This window comes from Marmota monax, unplaced genomic scaffold (assembly GCF_021218885.2).
Source record: "Marmota monax isolate L192 unplaced genomic scaffold, Marmota_monax_Labrador192_F-V1.1 WCK01_AAM20220418_F8-fsc00060, whole genome shotgun sequence".
Classification (NCBI taxonomy): Eukaryota; Metazoa; Chordata; class Mammalia; order Rodentia; family Sciuridae; genus Marmota; species Marmota monax.
Genome location: NW_026692826.1, coordinates 319,456 through 337,236, shown reverse-complemented (window position 1 = coordinate 337,236; position 17,781 = coordinate 319,456). Strand labels below are relative to the sequence as shown.

The window sequence follows — 17,781 nt, the reverse complement described above, 5'->3', positions numbered from 1 at the left end:
TTGACTCCTATGACATGTTCCTCTACCACAATTCAGGCATAGATTCTTAAGAGCACACCCATAGCTCGAGAGCTTTTACCATGCAGTACTACTGAAGCCGAAACTCAAGCATGTGACTCCCTATTCCTGCTCCTGCCACTCCAGCACCCTGCCTCCGGCATCCTGATGAAGACGACATATTTTTAATACCAGCACATTTCCTTCAATCCCTCACTTCTTTCTCACTAGGTCATATATCCCTGGTCCTGATTACTATCGCTCCCATGTATGTATATGTACTTCCTGCAGTCAAAATTGCTGGATTGAAACAGGAAAGACTATTTAACATCTTTTGTTTTTTTCTTTTTTGTTGAGTCAGGAATTTGGGAGTGTGTTGGTAGGGCCACTTTTAGCTCTTGGTTTCTCAGGAGGTTGCAGTCAAATGCTGGCGGGGCTGCAGCCCTCCAATGCCTGACTAGGCCTGGAAGATTCATCTCCATAGTGTTTCATTCACCTGGATGCAATGTGAATGGCATGGACGACACATGCACTGAGGAATCTTTCCAATGTTCATTACTGATTCATGCTTTTTTGAAGCTAGGATACCTGGAGTTATAGATTCCTACATCACTTCAAACAATTTGGAAAACGAATAGCACAAGCTACATTATGACTTTATCATTAATATTAAAGTAACAAGAAAAAAATTTGGGAGGGGTGTACAGTTCTGAGAATTTTACCACATGCATAGATCATGCAGGCACCACTTATCATGCATCACCACCACAGTGTGGTGTCCATCACCTCAAGGCTCCCTTGTGCTGTCTCTTTGTAGGTACATACCATCCCATTGGTAGTCCATGGAGAACACCCATCACTATAATCTCATGCTTTTGAGAATATTGTATAATGCAATCATAGAAAGCAATCTTTTAGGACTGACTTCTCTAACTCAGTGTAAAGACTGAGGTTCACGAACGCTGTGCCCATGGTTTGTGTTATTTATTTAATTAAAATGTCCATGCATTTTTAATGTTGGGCAGTAGTCCATCAAATGAATGCATGCCAGCATGTTTACCCATTCATATACTGAAATATATTTGGGTTGGTATCAATGTGCAAACACAGCTACTGTAAACATTCATGTGCAAGTTTTGTTTCAACACATTATCTTTTCCCTAGGGCATAGGATCACTGGGTCCTATGTTGATAGGTAACTGCCAAAATGTTTTCAAACATACCTCTCCAATCTGCATTCCCATCAGAAACAGATGAGAGTACTAGTTATTCATCTCACCACATGGTGCTTTCTAATTTACATTTCCTTAATGATAAATTACCCTGACCACATTTTCTTGTGATTATCTGCCATATGCAGGCCCTCTTTTGGGAAATATATGTTCAAATAGGTTGCCCATTATTAACTGGGTTATTTTTTTCTATTGTACAAAGTTTTGAGAGCTCTGTATGCATACTTAATTAATACAAGACCTTTGCTAGCAATGTGATATACTTTCCCCAATAAATTGCTTTTCATTTTCTTTGAAATACTTTAATCCTGATAAATTCATAAATATTAATTTATTTATATAATGTGTATTGATATTTATTATATATTACATATATATCTATATGTATGATCATATAATATGCATATTACACACATTATGACAGGTATTATGTGTATATCCCTTTTCCTTGTCATTCCCCTTTTCCCTTTTCTTATTCCTCTTCCTTCCAAGGATGGTGCTCTGGTTGCCATGTTTAAGAGCTTTATGTCTACCCCTGTGTAATGAATATATTTTTTTCTTTCAATACTTTAATTATTTTTCATTTTACATTAGAAATACAACCCATTGTGAGTTAAATTTTGTGTAAGATGTAAAGTTAGGCCATATGCACATACGCTTATCCAGTTGTCATGTCATATCCTCAAAACTCCATCATCTTCCCCTAAATTTCTCTGCACATTTGTCAAAAATCCAACTGATCATATTTATGTGCGTTACTTTCTAGAGTATCTATTTTGTCCCGTTGATTGATATGTGCACCACCTCAATTTGCAGATACCACAGTTTTTTGGTTATTGGAGCTAGAATGAATCTTGAAATCTGATACACTGATTTTCCTGCCATTATGCTTGATTTCTAGAATTATCTGAATATTCCAGATTCTTTGAATTTTCTGTGAACTTTAGGTTCAGTTTGTCTACAGTTATATCAATAACTTCTGGAATTTTGATCAACATTTACTTTATTCTATGAATTAATTTTGGAATAACTGACAATTTTCTTGTATTGAGTCTTCCAAACCATGAAGAGCATGTGTCTGTCTGCTAGGCTTTCCTTTGTCTGTTTTTCATGATACAGATCCTAAATAGGTTATGTTAAATTTGTACCTGTGTATTTTATTTTTGCAGTTGTAAATTCTAGGTATCTTTATGTCATTCATTTCTAATAGTACAATTTGAATATATCAAATATAATTAATTTTTCATGTCAACTTTGCATCCTGTAATGTCAGTAAATCCCTTCCTGTATCAGGAGATTTTTAAAATTTTTCTTCGGATTGTTTTTTGTAGAAAACGATGATATCTTTGTGAATAAAGGTAGTTTTACTTCTTCCTTCAGTTGTTATGACATTTAATTCGTGTTCTTGCCTTATTGTGCAGGAAAGCACTTCCCATATGATGACTATAAGGCTGAGTGGGCATTCTTGTTTTAATTGTGGGGGAAATATTGCTTTGTTAAGAATTGATTCTAATATTAGGCATAATTTATTTTAGATGGTATTTATTGTGATAAAGACTGTATTATATTCCTAGTAATTAACATATTTTGGGGGGAAATGAGGGGGTTAATGGGGATTAAACTCAAGGGCACTTGACCACTGAGCCACATCCCCAGCCCTATTTTGTATTTTATTTTGAGACAGGGTCTCACTGAGTTACTTAGTGCCTGGCTTTTGCTGAGGCTGGCTTTAAACTCACAATCCTTCTGCCTCAGCCTCCTGAGCTGCTGGGATTACAGGCGTGTGCAACCCTGCATGACTACTAACATTGTTTTTAACCAGAAATGATTTTTGAATTTCACTAAATATTTTTGGCATCAAATGATATGATCATATGATTATTGAACATAATGCTGGACTCATGAAAAAATTGGGATGCCTCTCCTCTTCTATTTTGTAGAAAACATTGTGTAGACTAGATATTAATTATTCATTAAATGCTTAGTAGAATTTGACAGTGAAACCAGCTGGGTTGGATTTTTTTTTAAGAAAGTGTTTAAATACAAATGCTATTTCAAGTTGGGTGGATTTTGAAAATTTACCCTATTTGATAAATCGGTTGATTTAAACTGAACTGTCATATTTTCTCTACATTGTTAAGATTTATGGGAGTGAAGTTGCTCATAGTGTTCTCATATCCTCTTTTTATGTTTTCAGGGTGTGTAATAATATCATTTTTGTTAGTCAGCTTTCTGTTGCTATAACTACAATACCCTGCAAGAAGAGCTTAGAGGGGCAAAAGTTTATTTTTGTCCATGATTTGGCCACTTCCATGACTCTGAGCCCAGGTGAGGTGGAACATCATGGCATAAGGGTTCAGGTGGAGGAAAGCTAATCAGCTCATGGTGGTAGGCAAGAAGAATGAGAGAAGGGGGCAAGACATATAATTCTTAAGGCATGCAAGCAGTGACCCCTCCCTCTAGCCACAATTCATCTGCCTACAGTTACCACCGATGTAGTCCACTCACATTATCAATCCAGTGATTATGTTACAAGTCTCATAATCTAATCATTTCATCCCTGATAATACCTAGAGTAGGATTATTTGTGTGTGTACAAATATATATATATATATATATATATATATATATATATATATATACACACACACACACACACACACAAATACACAACATGTACTACATATAGATAAATGTGCAACCAATATACACATGTATAAATATATGCTTTCATATACATTTTGTCCAGCAATAACAGTAGGATTGATATTGATGTTTGATAAGAGGAGTCTAACTTCATACCCATGAAATTATGCATTGATTGAGCCAATACTAAAATTTTCAGTTGTGGATTCTGTTAAATTATGACATTGATCACTAGTACTTGTATCTTCATGAAAAAAATAAGACCTTTTTTTTTTTTTGGTACTTGGGATTGAACTGAAGGGCATTTGACCACTGAGACATATCCCCAGCCCTATTTTGTATTTTGTTTGGAGACAGGGTCTCACTGAGTTGCTTAGCACCTCACTATTGCTGAGGCTGGCTTTGAACTTGCAATCCTCCTGCCTGAACCTTTCAAGCTAAAGCTGATGGGATTACAGGTATGTGCCACTGTGCATGGCAAAAATAAGTAAATAAATAAATAAAAGTGAGCTTTTTTATTCTTAAAGGCAGAAGACTTTGAATTTGACATATGCGTATTTAAATGAGTTCCTGTGATTCTTCATAGGACCAAAGCCATTAATAAAGCCTCAATTATCCATCATCTCCAAAATTCCCACATTAGAATAGCAGACATTTAAGTTGAAAATTCATTTAATATCTTAAAAGACTCAAATCACTATTCAACTCACAGAAAAATCACTATTCATTTAGGGATATAGAAATAACCCAGACCTCTATATATTTTTAAAAGTATGGGAAACCAAAGTTTCTATCATCCAAATGTTTATCATTATCATTTTCGAATTATAAACCCTGAAACTTCTAGTTATAAATTATATTAGCTGTTAATAGCTCTAATCCTCATTTACAGCTCACTGAATAAAACAGTTAGCTGTGTGTGTGTGTGTGTTTGTGTGTGTGTGTGTGTGATTTACATGTATGTGTATATATTTGGCAATTTGTGACATTATAATTTTTATGTCTTCCTTTCATTCATTCATATATTTAGTCATTTTTTTAAAGCACCTGCAATGACACTATTTCAAGAAATCACTGCACAAACAAGTAATTTTTTAAAATAGTAACTAAGTGATACCTATTTTGGAGGCTTCCATGGAGTTGCTGTGGTAAAGTATAATGGAAGGAATAAGGGCAGGTGTGAGGGAAAGAATGAGGTACTGACTTGAGAAGAGATGGGAGACTTTGGAAAGACTCCAGAACAGTCCTGGTGCTCCTTAGGCAACAACAGGGCTAGGTATTTCTACCAATCCATCTATAGATGTAAAAAATTACAACTGAGGGATGAGGCATTATATCTAACATAGGAAGATGCCTGAGAAAACAATCCCTTTGTTAAGAAAAATCATGGGCCCTTTTCAGAACAAGAAATTTATCTTTGCCGTAGAATCTGGAAGAACAGGCTGAACCAAACCAGAAGACAGGCCCTCAAAAAATTTGTAGGAGCACACCATTTGCAATTCTGCAACCACTGGCCTGGACACTGAGAAATGCTGTTGCCTAGTTAATTGGAGGCTGAGCTGGATGTGGGAAGACAGGTGCTTTCCTAGTCAGAAACCTAACTTCAATGCAAATTCTGGTGTTATAATGGTGTGTGGACTCACAATGATGCCTCTAGCTTCTACAGATTAACATCCTGAAATACTCAGCCCCCTTTAGTGTGCATTGGAATGGCCAATTAGAGAGAACACTGTCCTAATTTTGCAGCAACAGCAGTTAAGCTGTCCTATCAACTCATTATTAGGCAGCTCTGTATCTCGATAACTACCCTCAAATCTGTTCCTAAAACTTTGTAAACTGCTCTATAAGCCCGCACCTTATCATGTGCATGCTCAATATATGTCAAAGCAGATTCATCAGTCTTTCCCCTAAACTAGTCTACCTTCTAAGAGTTCACATTTGCTGCATGTATTGAGTATGTAGAACATAGTTCACCATTTTCCTTGTTTATATATATATATATATATATATATATATATATATATATATATATATATATATAGTCATGAGTGGAGAGAGATCTATGTGTATGCCTAATACCTTATCTTCCTTAACTCTTGTTAAAAGAACACACCTCTGTTGGAGTCAGTCATGTGACTAGCCAAAAAGCTACATTACTAACCTCCCTTGTAGATGTGGTGTCTTCTCCCTAAGATTTTATAAAATAAAATGTAAAATAAGTTGTTGGGTAGAACCTCAATGAAAGATAAGAATGGAAGACAGTTAATAGTTTTCATGGTATTTGAATTTTGTCCATTCCCATTTCTCTCATCTCAGACATAAATATAGTGGCATGAGATCTGGAAGCCATCTGGTAAGTCCAAGGTAAACAATAAAACAAAACAAAAAGTGTTTGATAAAAGAAGCCAAGGCCCCTATTGACATTTTCTGGCCAATTTTCAGTCCTGGAGAGCATAGCTCCAGACTTCTCAGTATGCCATTAGTATTAAGCTTCATCGCTCCTTACCAAACACAGTTTCTAACTAACACAAGCTGGTACTCTTATTGTCGTACTTCAGTATGGGACTCTGGTGTCTCTCCAGGGGTAGCTGGCAGAGCTAAGATTCAGAGACATGTCTATCTGGGCCATGTTTCCAGTATCCATTCCCAGGAAATGAGCCTTTAATCCCTCCCACCTACAATCATTTCTTTCTCCACTCTGTTCTGCTATCTAAATTACTAATGAACCGAAATTGTGATGATCCATGAATGAAAATGTGCATATCCCAAGGCCTGTGCCTTTCCTCATGTTGACATCCTGTACTGGGTTTCCTTCCTCCCAATTATTTTCACAGTATTATTGCTTGATGACCAGCCACTAGCATTATAGAACAGCCTTCCTATGACACTGGAAGCCATGTTTTTTTCAGGAACCCTGCAGAATGAGAGATCCATGGGCTTTACCAAATACTTCTAAGCTACACCTCCTGGAATTCAAGGTCAGTATCTTCACCCATACCAGGAAACTATTCTACCTTTTGGAGATTTTTATTCACTATTTGTAGTTTGGGATTCTTCATCTGTAAAATGAGGAAGGGTGGCAATCATTTCATATTTCCAGATTTAAAATTGTGTAGTTTATGAGTTTTCATACAAGGTCTCTTCTACAGCTAAATATCAGAAGGGCCAGGAAAGTACCTTATAACTCCGTGTACCTTAAGTGTTCCGCACATCTGTTACAAAATGAATTTTAGGTAAATGCCTTCTACTATTGTTGAAGCTATTTGATAAGTCATCAAATCAATTAAAATGGTCTTCTTTATATTCACAAGTAACACTCTAATCACCAGCTATTAATTTGGTGAGTGGGCTATGTTAGCACAAATGCCTCCTCCGTACACCAAAAATGGGAAAGAAAAATATAATAAGTGTGGCCAATTATGAACATGAGAAACAGCTGATTCATTTAAATGAAAACCTTAATCTATTTTGAGGCTGGTGTGTGTGGGCATGCATTTGGGTGTAATACAATAAGTTCTGTCCAGGTTTCGTATAGGTCTCACTAAAGTACTGGAACCATGTTTGTTAACTGTGACCACAAGCATGTTTATTTGTAGTGAAAAAATAATAATGTTTGCCTTAAAGTGATTTAATGAGAAGCAAATTACTTCAAAATAAACTGAATGTCTGTACATAATAATAGCAGATATCCTGTTGGCATTCTCGCCCCTTCATTTGACCACAGCAACCCAATTTTCCCTTGAGGATATAAACCTCAATCTCATACAGTCTTGATAGAACAATCAAGGTACCCAGAAGATTCTGTGTTAAAGTTGGGCACATATATCCTGATAGGCCAAAAAGCCCTTATTCAAGAATTGTGACTCTCAAACACAGGGCCACCAGAAAAAAGATTAGGGTAATTCCTCCAGTTATTGCACCTTGCACCCAGATGCTGCTCATTCTTGCTACTTATATTTATAGAGCAACCTTTCTACTCAATTCTCCAAACATGGACCTTGTCCTTTGATTTTATGATTTTTACCCCATTATTTCAATATATTCCAATTTTTTTAAAGTTCATCATGAACAATTTTTGTTGATTGCAATTAAACAATGCTAACAGAACAATAGAAAATAAATAAGTAGGAGCACCCTTCTTTCAACCTCATATATAATTCTTGATTTACATGAAAACAATTATGGATTTCTCTGTCCTTTTACTAACCTGATGTTTCAAGAGGTATTTTAGAACTGAAAATACCTTATAGGACTAATCAGGAAACACCCAATTTTCAATAAATTCATTCATGTGGAGTCTTCCCAAAAGTTTACTCCAAAGTCTTTGCTGAGAGCACTATTTTGATTCTGAACAAAATAATGAAAAAAAAGAAAAATGGCCCAAATAAATTAAACATTTCCTACTTAACACATTTTGAAAATTATCTCTGCATAATAAGTGCACTCATCTAACAAAAGCACATTTTTTTTTGTTTTCACTATGCCTGAACATATACTCTCATTTTACATTTGTAGTGAGTGGTAATTGTGTTAAAATGAGGAACATTTTGAAGTAGAGCACAACTTATATTATTTCACAGAATTGATTTCTGCTATTTTTTAAACTAGCTATTTTTTGTTAACCCTATTTTCTATATATTACTAACTCTCTGTATATCTTATAGAAAGCTAAATATTCATAAATTATTTAGAATAATGAACATGTGCATTCATACAGGCTACTTAAAAAATACACACTGAATTATTCAATGCCCCAAATGTGTTCATACTATCCGTACTTCATGTTGTCTTTTCTGGTGCAATTTTATGACTTTATCTGAGGACAGACAGTAGGCACCTATTGGTAAATATTACCTAACTATGTTTTGGATATTTAAATTGTTAGAAATGCTGAAATGATGACTGTTACTTTTCACTTGCCCTTTTTTGCATCTGGTTTGATTTGTAATATGAATTTCAAATTCTTGGGTATTTTTATCATCGGTTCTCTGGGTTTTCTCTGTAGCCTATTGAAATTATTCTGCTGGTTTCATAATTGAGCACTGGGCTCTTAGGATATAGCTAAATAAAACATAAACATACTTTCCTCTAAGCTTGTCCAAACCCTGCCATCCCATAATGCCTTGCTCATGATATTGCTCCTTCAAACCAAGGTTTGTGTCCAGTGAACACAAACCAGGTAATCAGGATTCATCTCACAATTTGCTATGCTATAGCACTGGTATTTTTTTTCCTCCTAAGATTGTTCAACTTTTGTGGGATCTTGTTACTTCATCCAGATTGTAAGTTCGTAGAGGTTGGAGGGAATGTTTAATTTATTTATTTTTTTCCTATCAGCTTTTCCCAAGTGACTTACACAGCTGTTATTAATGAATATATGCCAAGCCATTGATCAGTTGGCCAGTGTAGACATAAAGAATGAGTCTAGAGTCCTCTGGTCTCCAGGCTGCTCTTAGAGTTCCTACCATGTTAGATGAGAAATAGGAGTAAAGTTTCTATCATTCAAAAAGATCAGAATAAACAGACCACAATCTGTCTGCAAGCTGGATAGGTATAGCTTAATTTTAGTATTCAGGGCCAAAATTTACCTGAACTGGTAGACAACTACTTAAAAACTAAGCCAGAAACATGCTTGCCCTCAAATATCAACTTTTTTTTTCAGTATATAGGATATATATATACACACACACACACACACATGTATATACACACACACATATATATATATATATATATATATATATATATATACATATATATATATATATATATATATATATAAATTTTTAAAAATTTGCTCTAATTAGTTTTAAAAGACAGTGGAATGCTTTTTGATACATTTTGCACAAATGGAGCAAATTTCTTATTCTCCTGGCAGTACATGGTGCAGAGTCACAACTTAAATATCTACTTTTGCTTTTAATAAAGTAATTTCAAATTTCATATAATTTTCACCTTTGGATTTGACTTAGTTTTAGTTGCCATTTGGGAAAAAGGGAAAGCAAAGTGTACATGAAATAGGGGTCTAGAAAAGCTATGTAAATGGAGAAAAAGCTATATTTATAAAAATGAAGGTATCATATTTTTCAGTAGTGTTATGTTCTGGCCAACAGCAGGCTCCAGGTTTATTTAATCTTTCCACCTATGACTATTGTACTTGCGAACAGTCAAAATGACAAGGTGACAGTGGTAAAGTGTGACAAGGTTATGGTATAACTGGCGTAGGGTTCTTTCTCAGAAACAAGAGGTGCAGATGGAAGAGTCACATAAAGCTTTTGGCTGATTCCTAGTAAAGCAAATAGATTTTTAAATTCTGTGCAAGCAGGGATCATTTATGAAGAGTATCTCAATTTTGCCTTGATGGAGGCAAGTAAATATGTTTCTACCTGCAATTCAAGTCTTTTGCCTCATGAAACAGTACATATTCCAGACTTAAGTGACATAAGCTGAATCTGTGTTATTCTACAAAGAATGCCAATAATTTCAAAACTAATCATCCAACAACCTAGACTGTTTTATACTTCAAACACTATTAGGTTAATTTTAATTAATTACAGTAAAACAAACATTGCTTTCCATTTGTCAAAGTACTACACTAATTCTGCAGGTGTAGGGAGCACAGAGTGCACAATTGCTAAGACTCATGTTCCATCTCAATCTGTAAATAGCTTTTCTTGCACCTCAGAAGATTGTGCTGTACATGATTACACCCATCAAACTATGCAATATTGTCTGCATACTGGAATATATGTGAATACAAACAATCTTCAATATAAATGCCCAACACAGTTCCATATGAAATATGTCTCCTTTCATCGACTTTACTGACCTTAAAGTAAAATGGCATGAAAACACAGTATAATACTAGTGATGTAAAATTATAATACTTGCTAATGTTTGTCATGATTCACAATTTAGAAGCATCATTAACTTCCTCTTTATTATTTGATTATCTCAAAAACCCGGGATTAAGCACACATCAAAGTTACTTTGCCTTTTTGCTGGCTTATAGAGAAACTGGGGAAACTAAATGATATTTCTTGGCCACTCAAAAAATACCAGTGTAGATAACCAGTTTTCAGAGACTGCACAAGTGTTAAGCATATCTTCATAAACTATAAAATGATGGGATGGGCTTCTTAAAGTGTTCATAATGGGATAAGGGAGGAGAAATACTTGAGATACAAATCCGAAACAAGAAATATTAGCTATGAATGCCTGCTATGCTGACCTTATGGGAAGTAGGGTAAAATAAACAAGTACTTCAAGTATATTGGTATTAAACATATATGTTTAGAAATTAATTCCACAAAAAAACAAGGAAATATACAACCCCCTACTAAACCCCCCCTACACCCCCAATTCTAATTCATATGAGAAAAAAGTCTATCACTCTATCTGGGAGATAATGCTGTAAGCTAGTACTAACCTGAAATTTCATGTCACTTTTATTACTTAAAAAAAATTCAATAAAAACAAGATAAAAGATAGGGCCAATCAGATACTCTTTCACTGATAAAAGGCATGAAGATCTTGGCCTCCAAAACCAACAGTCTGGCTTTTTCTGTGCTACAAAGAACAGTCCTGGAGCTCACTTCATCTCAAACATAAGTAACTATACAGTTGGGCCTATTCTTCCTTATTTTCCTCAATTTAATGTGCAATATTACTATGAATTTTTCCCAAACAAAATATAATAAAAGAAGAATTTCTTGGAAGAGATACGACAGGGAGCTCCTACACAAGTGAGTGAGTAAAGAAAAATCAAGAAACAAGATGAGAAATATCAGTGTAATCAATCCATACATTAGTGTGCCTCTTTTATCAGACTCTCAAAAAACTTTAAAAAAGCATATCTGTCTTTCTCTCCATTATGTTAAGTAATTTGAGCAGAAGTCACACAATCCTCTGGAGCTGACCAGTACCTGTAATGTTGCTGTTGTTGAGGGTTTACAGGTCCAGACACTTAAGTGCAATCCCAAGACAAGGAGTGGTATAAGGAACCTAAATTCAAGCTTGTCCAAATCAGCATGCCTTGGTGTATGGGCTGACAATGAAAGCTGAACTGTTATGGGGATTACTCTGTGTGGTGCATTTGTGACTCACAGTTGTATCAGGGACAGACTACATTCTTAGATGTGGTTAAAAATCACCACATGAAAGAGCACTGGCATCCCTTTGCCTCCAATTTACAGTACAGATAGGGACACTCTGACTGCATTCTGTACTTGGCTCTATTAATGTGAAGGAAAGAGAAGAAAAGGAGCAAACTAATCTGTGACATACATAAAATGATCTCACAAGGGAGATGAGAATGATATAAATTATATATATCATGCTGACTTTTAGTAATGTCCAGATTTAGCTCTAAAGCACTAACCATTGTTGAATACCAATGAAATCTAAATTTAGTTTTTGTCTTGAAAAATTACATTTTCATATTTAAAAGTTAAGTGTCTTACAAACCCAAGGTAATTAACAAAGTATCTGTCTCCTTTTTCCTGTGTTATTTATAATATTCACCACCCCCCAAAATAATAATCACTTATCACATACATGCACACACACAAACACACAGACAGACTTAGATTGTAAATTTACCCGTACTTAAAAAAGGCAAAAAGGAATGTTAAGATATTTTGAAATGCCTGAAGAGATTATTGGATTGTAACCATGTGCCTATTCTATATAAAAGAGAATTGGAAGGGTATTTAAAATAGTCTTTATGCATAGAAAGGGTATCATCTTATTTTATAAATATAAACAATAAAATAATATTCAAATAGACCAATATGAAAAAGACTTGTTCAAAACTCAGTCCCTAATTTAAATAGTTTCCCCTGTATCTTTTCATATCCACCTTACAACTAGGACATGCTTGTCACAGCCACACACAGTTTGTTTTGAAAGAGGTTCAGGATAATTGAGTAAAAACACTGGCTATGGTTTGTGGGTAACAATGGGTGCCTAAAAATACTGCTGCTGAACAATGGCCCTGGGTAGTCAGGTGACATTTTGAATTGGTAAAATATTGGATTGTTCTGATCCTGGTTCAGTTCTGCTGCTATGGAACTGAACCAGGATCAGAACAGATCCCTACATTTAAATACTTAGTTTTTATTTACTGTGAAGAAAAAAGAATCATAACATGAGAACATGTGTCATGAATACAGGGACATTGATGGAAAATGGTAGAACATGAGCTTTTACCTCACAGGGCTGTTGGAAGAATCTGGGTCATGAGCGGCTACAGTGCCAATGATATTGCCAACTTGGGTAGCTTCTGAGACCTCCATGGGGTACAAGGGCGAAGAAAACACGGGAGGCTCATCCACGTCTTCTACAATTATCTTCACGGTGGTTGTGTCACTGAATGGCCCCAAGCTTAGAAACCGGGGGTCGGCATCTTTATTTGCAGCTTCTATTCGTAGTGTGTAACTTGTTTTGGCTTCAAAATCCAGTTCCTGTAAAGAAAGGTATTAGAGAAATTAAATTACCAATTAGAGAGTCAGCAAAGCAGAGCCTTTTCATTTATGAATGTCAATAAGCATCCAAAGGACTCTGCCATGAATATGCACCATCAGCATTCACAAATAATAAGTCATAATGCCAATCAGTCCTTGTGCTCTCCTGGCTCCCAGACAATGGTAAGTGCTTTTGAGCTAACTTAATCACTCTGCTGCCGTGCGTCTCAGGGACAGATTCACAACTTCAGAACGTTATTTGTAAGATAGCCCACCAGATTCTAAACTATTTTCCAATATGACATCAATACAAATATGTTCTTCGACCGTGTAATTCATCGGTACAACTCAAGGTACGTGTTAAAAAGGAAGAAAAAAACAGCTTTCCTTTCAATTTCTCATTGTTCATAAGGTCAGTGACTCAGGGTGACTATATTAGGATCCTGAGCTAGGCTGGACCAAGTAAGCAGCCTCTGCAGCAGGTGGGATTTAGTGAGCCTGACCAGGTTGCAAACACTGCTGATTTGATTCTTCTCCAGGAATCACCTGTCATGTCTACCTTCATTATTTCTCGATTAACAAACACTCTCGTTTTATTTTTTTTTAGATGATTGACAGTTACATTCCAGAATCTTCACTCTGTATTTAAATTTATAAGAGGATTAGCATGCTAAAATGTTTCCTAAAGATGGTGAACGGGACAGAACATTAGGAGCTTAAAAGGACGGCAAGGACTAGTAAGTGAAGCATCATCTGTGACTAAAATAATAATTCTATATATAATACGTGACAATAACCTTGTCTTTCTCCAAAGAACCCAGAAAACAGCATCGTTTTATGACATTCTCAATCTCACCACTGAAAGACTGTTCCAAAATATATTTGATGAGGTAAAACAAAAATAATTAATAATAATAAAGAAATTGAAAGAAATACAGTTAAATGATATTTAATTATAGTCACTGGACAGAAATCATTGAAAAAAATGAGCCAATGTGCAATGCTGAGATTCGTAATCCAAATTTACCCACCATGTGTGGGCACATAGGTGGGCATGCATATTCCAACTTAGCCCTGAAACATATGATCTCAAGCAAAATATATTTTAAAATGTACCTAACGAAATAAAAATGGGATATATAAATTATATTATGTATATAAGAGATACTATAGTATATAAACTATATACTTCTTTTACTTATAGTGATGCATTTATGTATCAATACACATTATACATGGGCATACAAATGATATCACAAATATTATATAAAGAGATTCCATGACTCATCTCTCATTAATATAAGGGGAAAACACATAAATCGATACACAAAATGTTTACAATATACAGACCAGAGAGCACGGGCTGAAATGTGTATTTATCTCTTTTCACTAGATTGTCAACCTGGCTGGTTTTGTTCATCCCTATTACCCCAAGCACCTGATATGCTTTGGTGAACAGAGAAGGCTCAATAAATTCTTGTTGAATTGCCAGGGGGTCGGGGGGGGGGTGAGAACAGAATGCAGCATTCAGCCCACAAAAGCATTAAAATTGAACTATACCTTTTGCCCAGAGAACCTAATAGTCAAGTGGGAGATGGGAGATGAAACAAAATCAAATGTATTTTAATTCTTGAACCCCCCCCCAAAAAAAAAAATTTATAGACTTTCTCCAGAATGAAAACAAAGACAAAAATAAAAATGTTTAAAGTCTCATCTGAGGTTTCATGTAGAAATGCTAGGGCACATGGTAGGGTCATAAAGCAAATGCCATGATCTTCATGAAACACCCTTTGTTTGTTTGTTTATTGTCTGAACCTGGTTCTATCCAGAGGACTTTTATTCCTAACATGCCTAGCCCCTTCCAAGAGGGTTTTATTCCAGAACTAGGATGAGTCACAAGTATGCATTATAACATTCATCAGATAATTCTGAGGCAAATCTTCTTTTGATAAACTGAACCCGGTCAGTGAAATTTTCTGGGGCCTATACATAAATTCTACATTTATTTTGGAAATTACTGTGGAGAAAGCAAAGCACTCCTAGTACTAGGGATTGAACCCAGGGCCTTGTGCTACCACTGAGCTACATCCACAGCGCTAAAGTAAAGCATTCTCACTTGGAAGAATTTACTGAGAAATCTAAACATTCTTGTTGGTAGTTTGTATAACAACCTCAGTTTGTTCTTTTATTATTCCTTATAAAATGACTAATTGAAGAAAAATTTCATATTCAAACATTATGTGTATATATATATAATAAGAAGTCTCTAAAAAATCCCATTTGCCATCTCTTAAATCAATATGAAATGCAGAACAACCTTGAAGACATTCTTTCAGGTTTTCAGCAGTTTAAAAAAGGACAACAAGTCTTTCTATACTTAAGCAAAAGTTTGTCTCATTTATGAAAGAATAATTTAAAATTTACTACAGAAGAGAATGCAATTATTTTATAGCAACTATTTTTTTTTAAACCTGTCTGAAAGGCAGCAATATGAGGCATAGACATCTGGATGCCACAAGCTCATGTAGAAACACAATGTTTTGCACAATGATTGGTTGCCTAAAAGCTATTATGAAAATAGAGCAATAAAAGAATTCATATGAAAGGCTATGAATCAAGATTGCAGACAAAAGGAATTGCTACATAAAAGTATTTTCAAAGCATATCAGAATAAAACAGAGATGGAGTTTTCAGAAAGGGGAGTACTGTGATGGATAGGATTGTTAAACAAATTGAAGAAAATATTTTTAGTAATAAAATTTTAATTTGTGTATATTTATCATTATTGATTTCCATGTGAGTAATACATTCTACAACTATCAGATTTAATTATCAGGCTTATGCAAAAACAACATCAACATCAAGAAGAAAAGACACTTGAGGAGAAAGAGGAAGGGGAAAGAAAGGTGAGGTCTCAACAGATCTCTTTAATGCTTCAAACTACATGGAGTTGGAGACTACATATGTATTTGGAAACTCAACCAAAGTTCATTGCTTTGCAGTCCACAAGAGCAAACAATAACTAGGATTAATAATCCTGGAAATCAAACATGAGTCCCAAAGGTCCAGACAGTGAAGCCACACAGAGTTACTGTGGGACCTATGGGTGTCCCTTTCTCATCTGTCAGGAAATCAATGTCAGAGACATGAAGATAAGAAGCAGTATGTCCGCCATATTGTTAACCCAAACTAAAAAATTGCATTCTCTGAACTTGTAGTCGCCAAAGATGATGAAATTTAGTATTAAAATAAGATTATATCTAAGGCTAGGGTCTGCAACATTTTCTGTAGAGGGCCGGATTATACACATTGGGCCGTGCAGGCCATATGCTGTCAGTCACACGCAAAGGAATGAGTCCAGTGGTTGACAGTGATACTTCACGTATAAACCCTGACACCTAAATTCTCCATGACTTTCACATAGTCCCAAGACATTCATCCTTAGATTTTTTTTTTTTTCAGTTATTTAAAAATAGAAAACCACCCTTAGCTAATGGTTCAAACAGAAGCAGGCAGGCATAATTCTGCCAACCCCTGGTTGAAGGAGACCACCTGAGTGAGGCTGCCATTCAAGGCCTCCTTGATTGGCCACCTCTTCCTTCTATGCTTTATGATGTAATTGGAATGATCTATTCACTATAAAAAGTGCACGTTGTCTGTTTCTGCATATTATACACATTGTTCCCTCTTTCTCATATAACTTTCCCATTCCTCTTAGTGGACTCTTTTAGAGAATATCACCTTCTTTATGAATATGTCCATCATGTACTTATCTCAGTAATAGCAGAACACTGTAATAAGAGCTACCTATGAACAAGTCACTTTGCACAACTGTTTAACATGAATTTCAGAAATGCAAATTAGTACTTTGGGATTGTTTAATATTTATGTCTCTCCCAAATTCTTATGCTGAAACATTAGCCCCTAAGGGGATGGTAGAGATGTGATTAGGTTTTGAGGATGGAGAGCTCACAAAAGGTAACATTATCCTAATAAGTTAGACCACAGAGAATTCTGACTCTTTCTACCATGGAAGGATGTGGTTAAGAAGGTGATGGCCATCTAGAATACAAGTAACAATAAATGTTAGCAAGGATGTGAGGAAAAAGGAAGACTTACACATTGCTGGTGGGACTATGAATTGATGCAACCATTCTGGAAAGCAGTGTGGAGACTCCTCAGAAAACTTAGAATAGAATCACCATTTGACCCAGTTATTCCATTGCTTGGTTTATACCCAAAGGACTTAAAATCTGTATAGTACAGTGACTCAGCATAATCAATGTTTATAGCAGCTCAATTCACAATAGCTAAACTATAGAATTAGCGTAGGTGCTCTTCAGCAGATGAATGGATAAAGAATATGTGATGCATATTCACAATGGGATATTACTCAGCCATAAAGAAGAATGAAATTATGGTATTTGCCTGTCAATGATGGA

General features: G+C 35.3%; 1 protein-coding gene across 1 annotated transcript in view; it reads right to left on the bottom strand.

Annotated features, from left to right (window-relative positions):
• Positions 1-17,781, bottom strand: part of Cdh7 (cadherin 7) — a 126,924-nt gene that overhangs the window by 31,061 nt on the left and 78,082 nt on the right. The window contains exon 7 of the mRNA XM_046448630.2: positions 13,086-13,339. Within this exon, the coding sequence (XP_046304586.1) occupies positions 13,086-13,339 (254 nt within the window). The remainder of the gene's footprint in view (positions 1-13,085; positions 13,340-17,781) is intronic.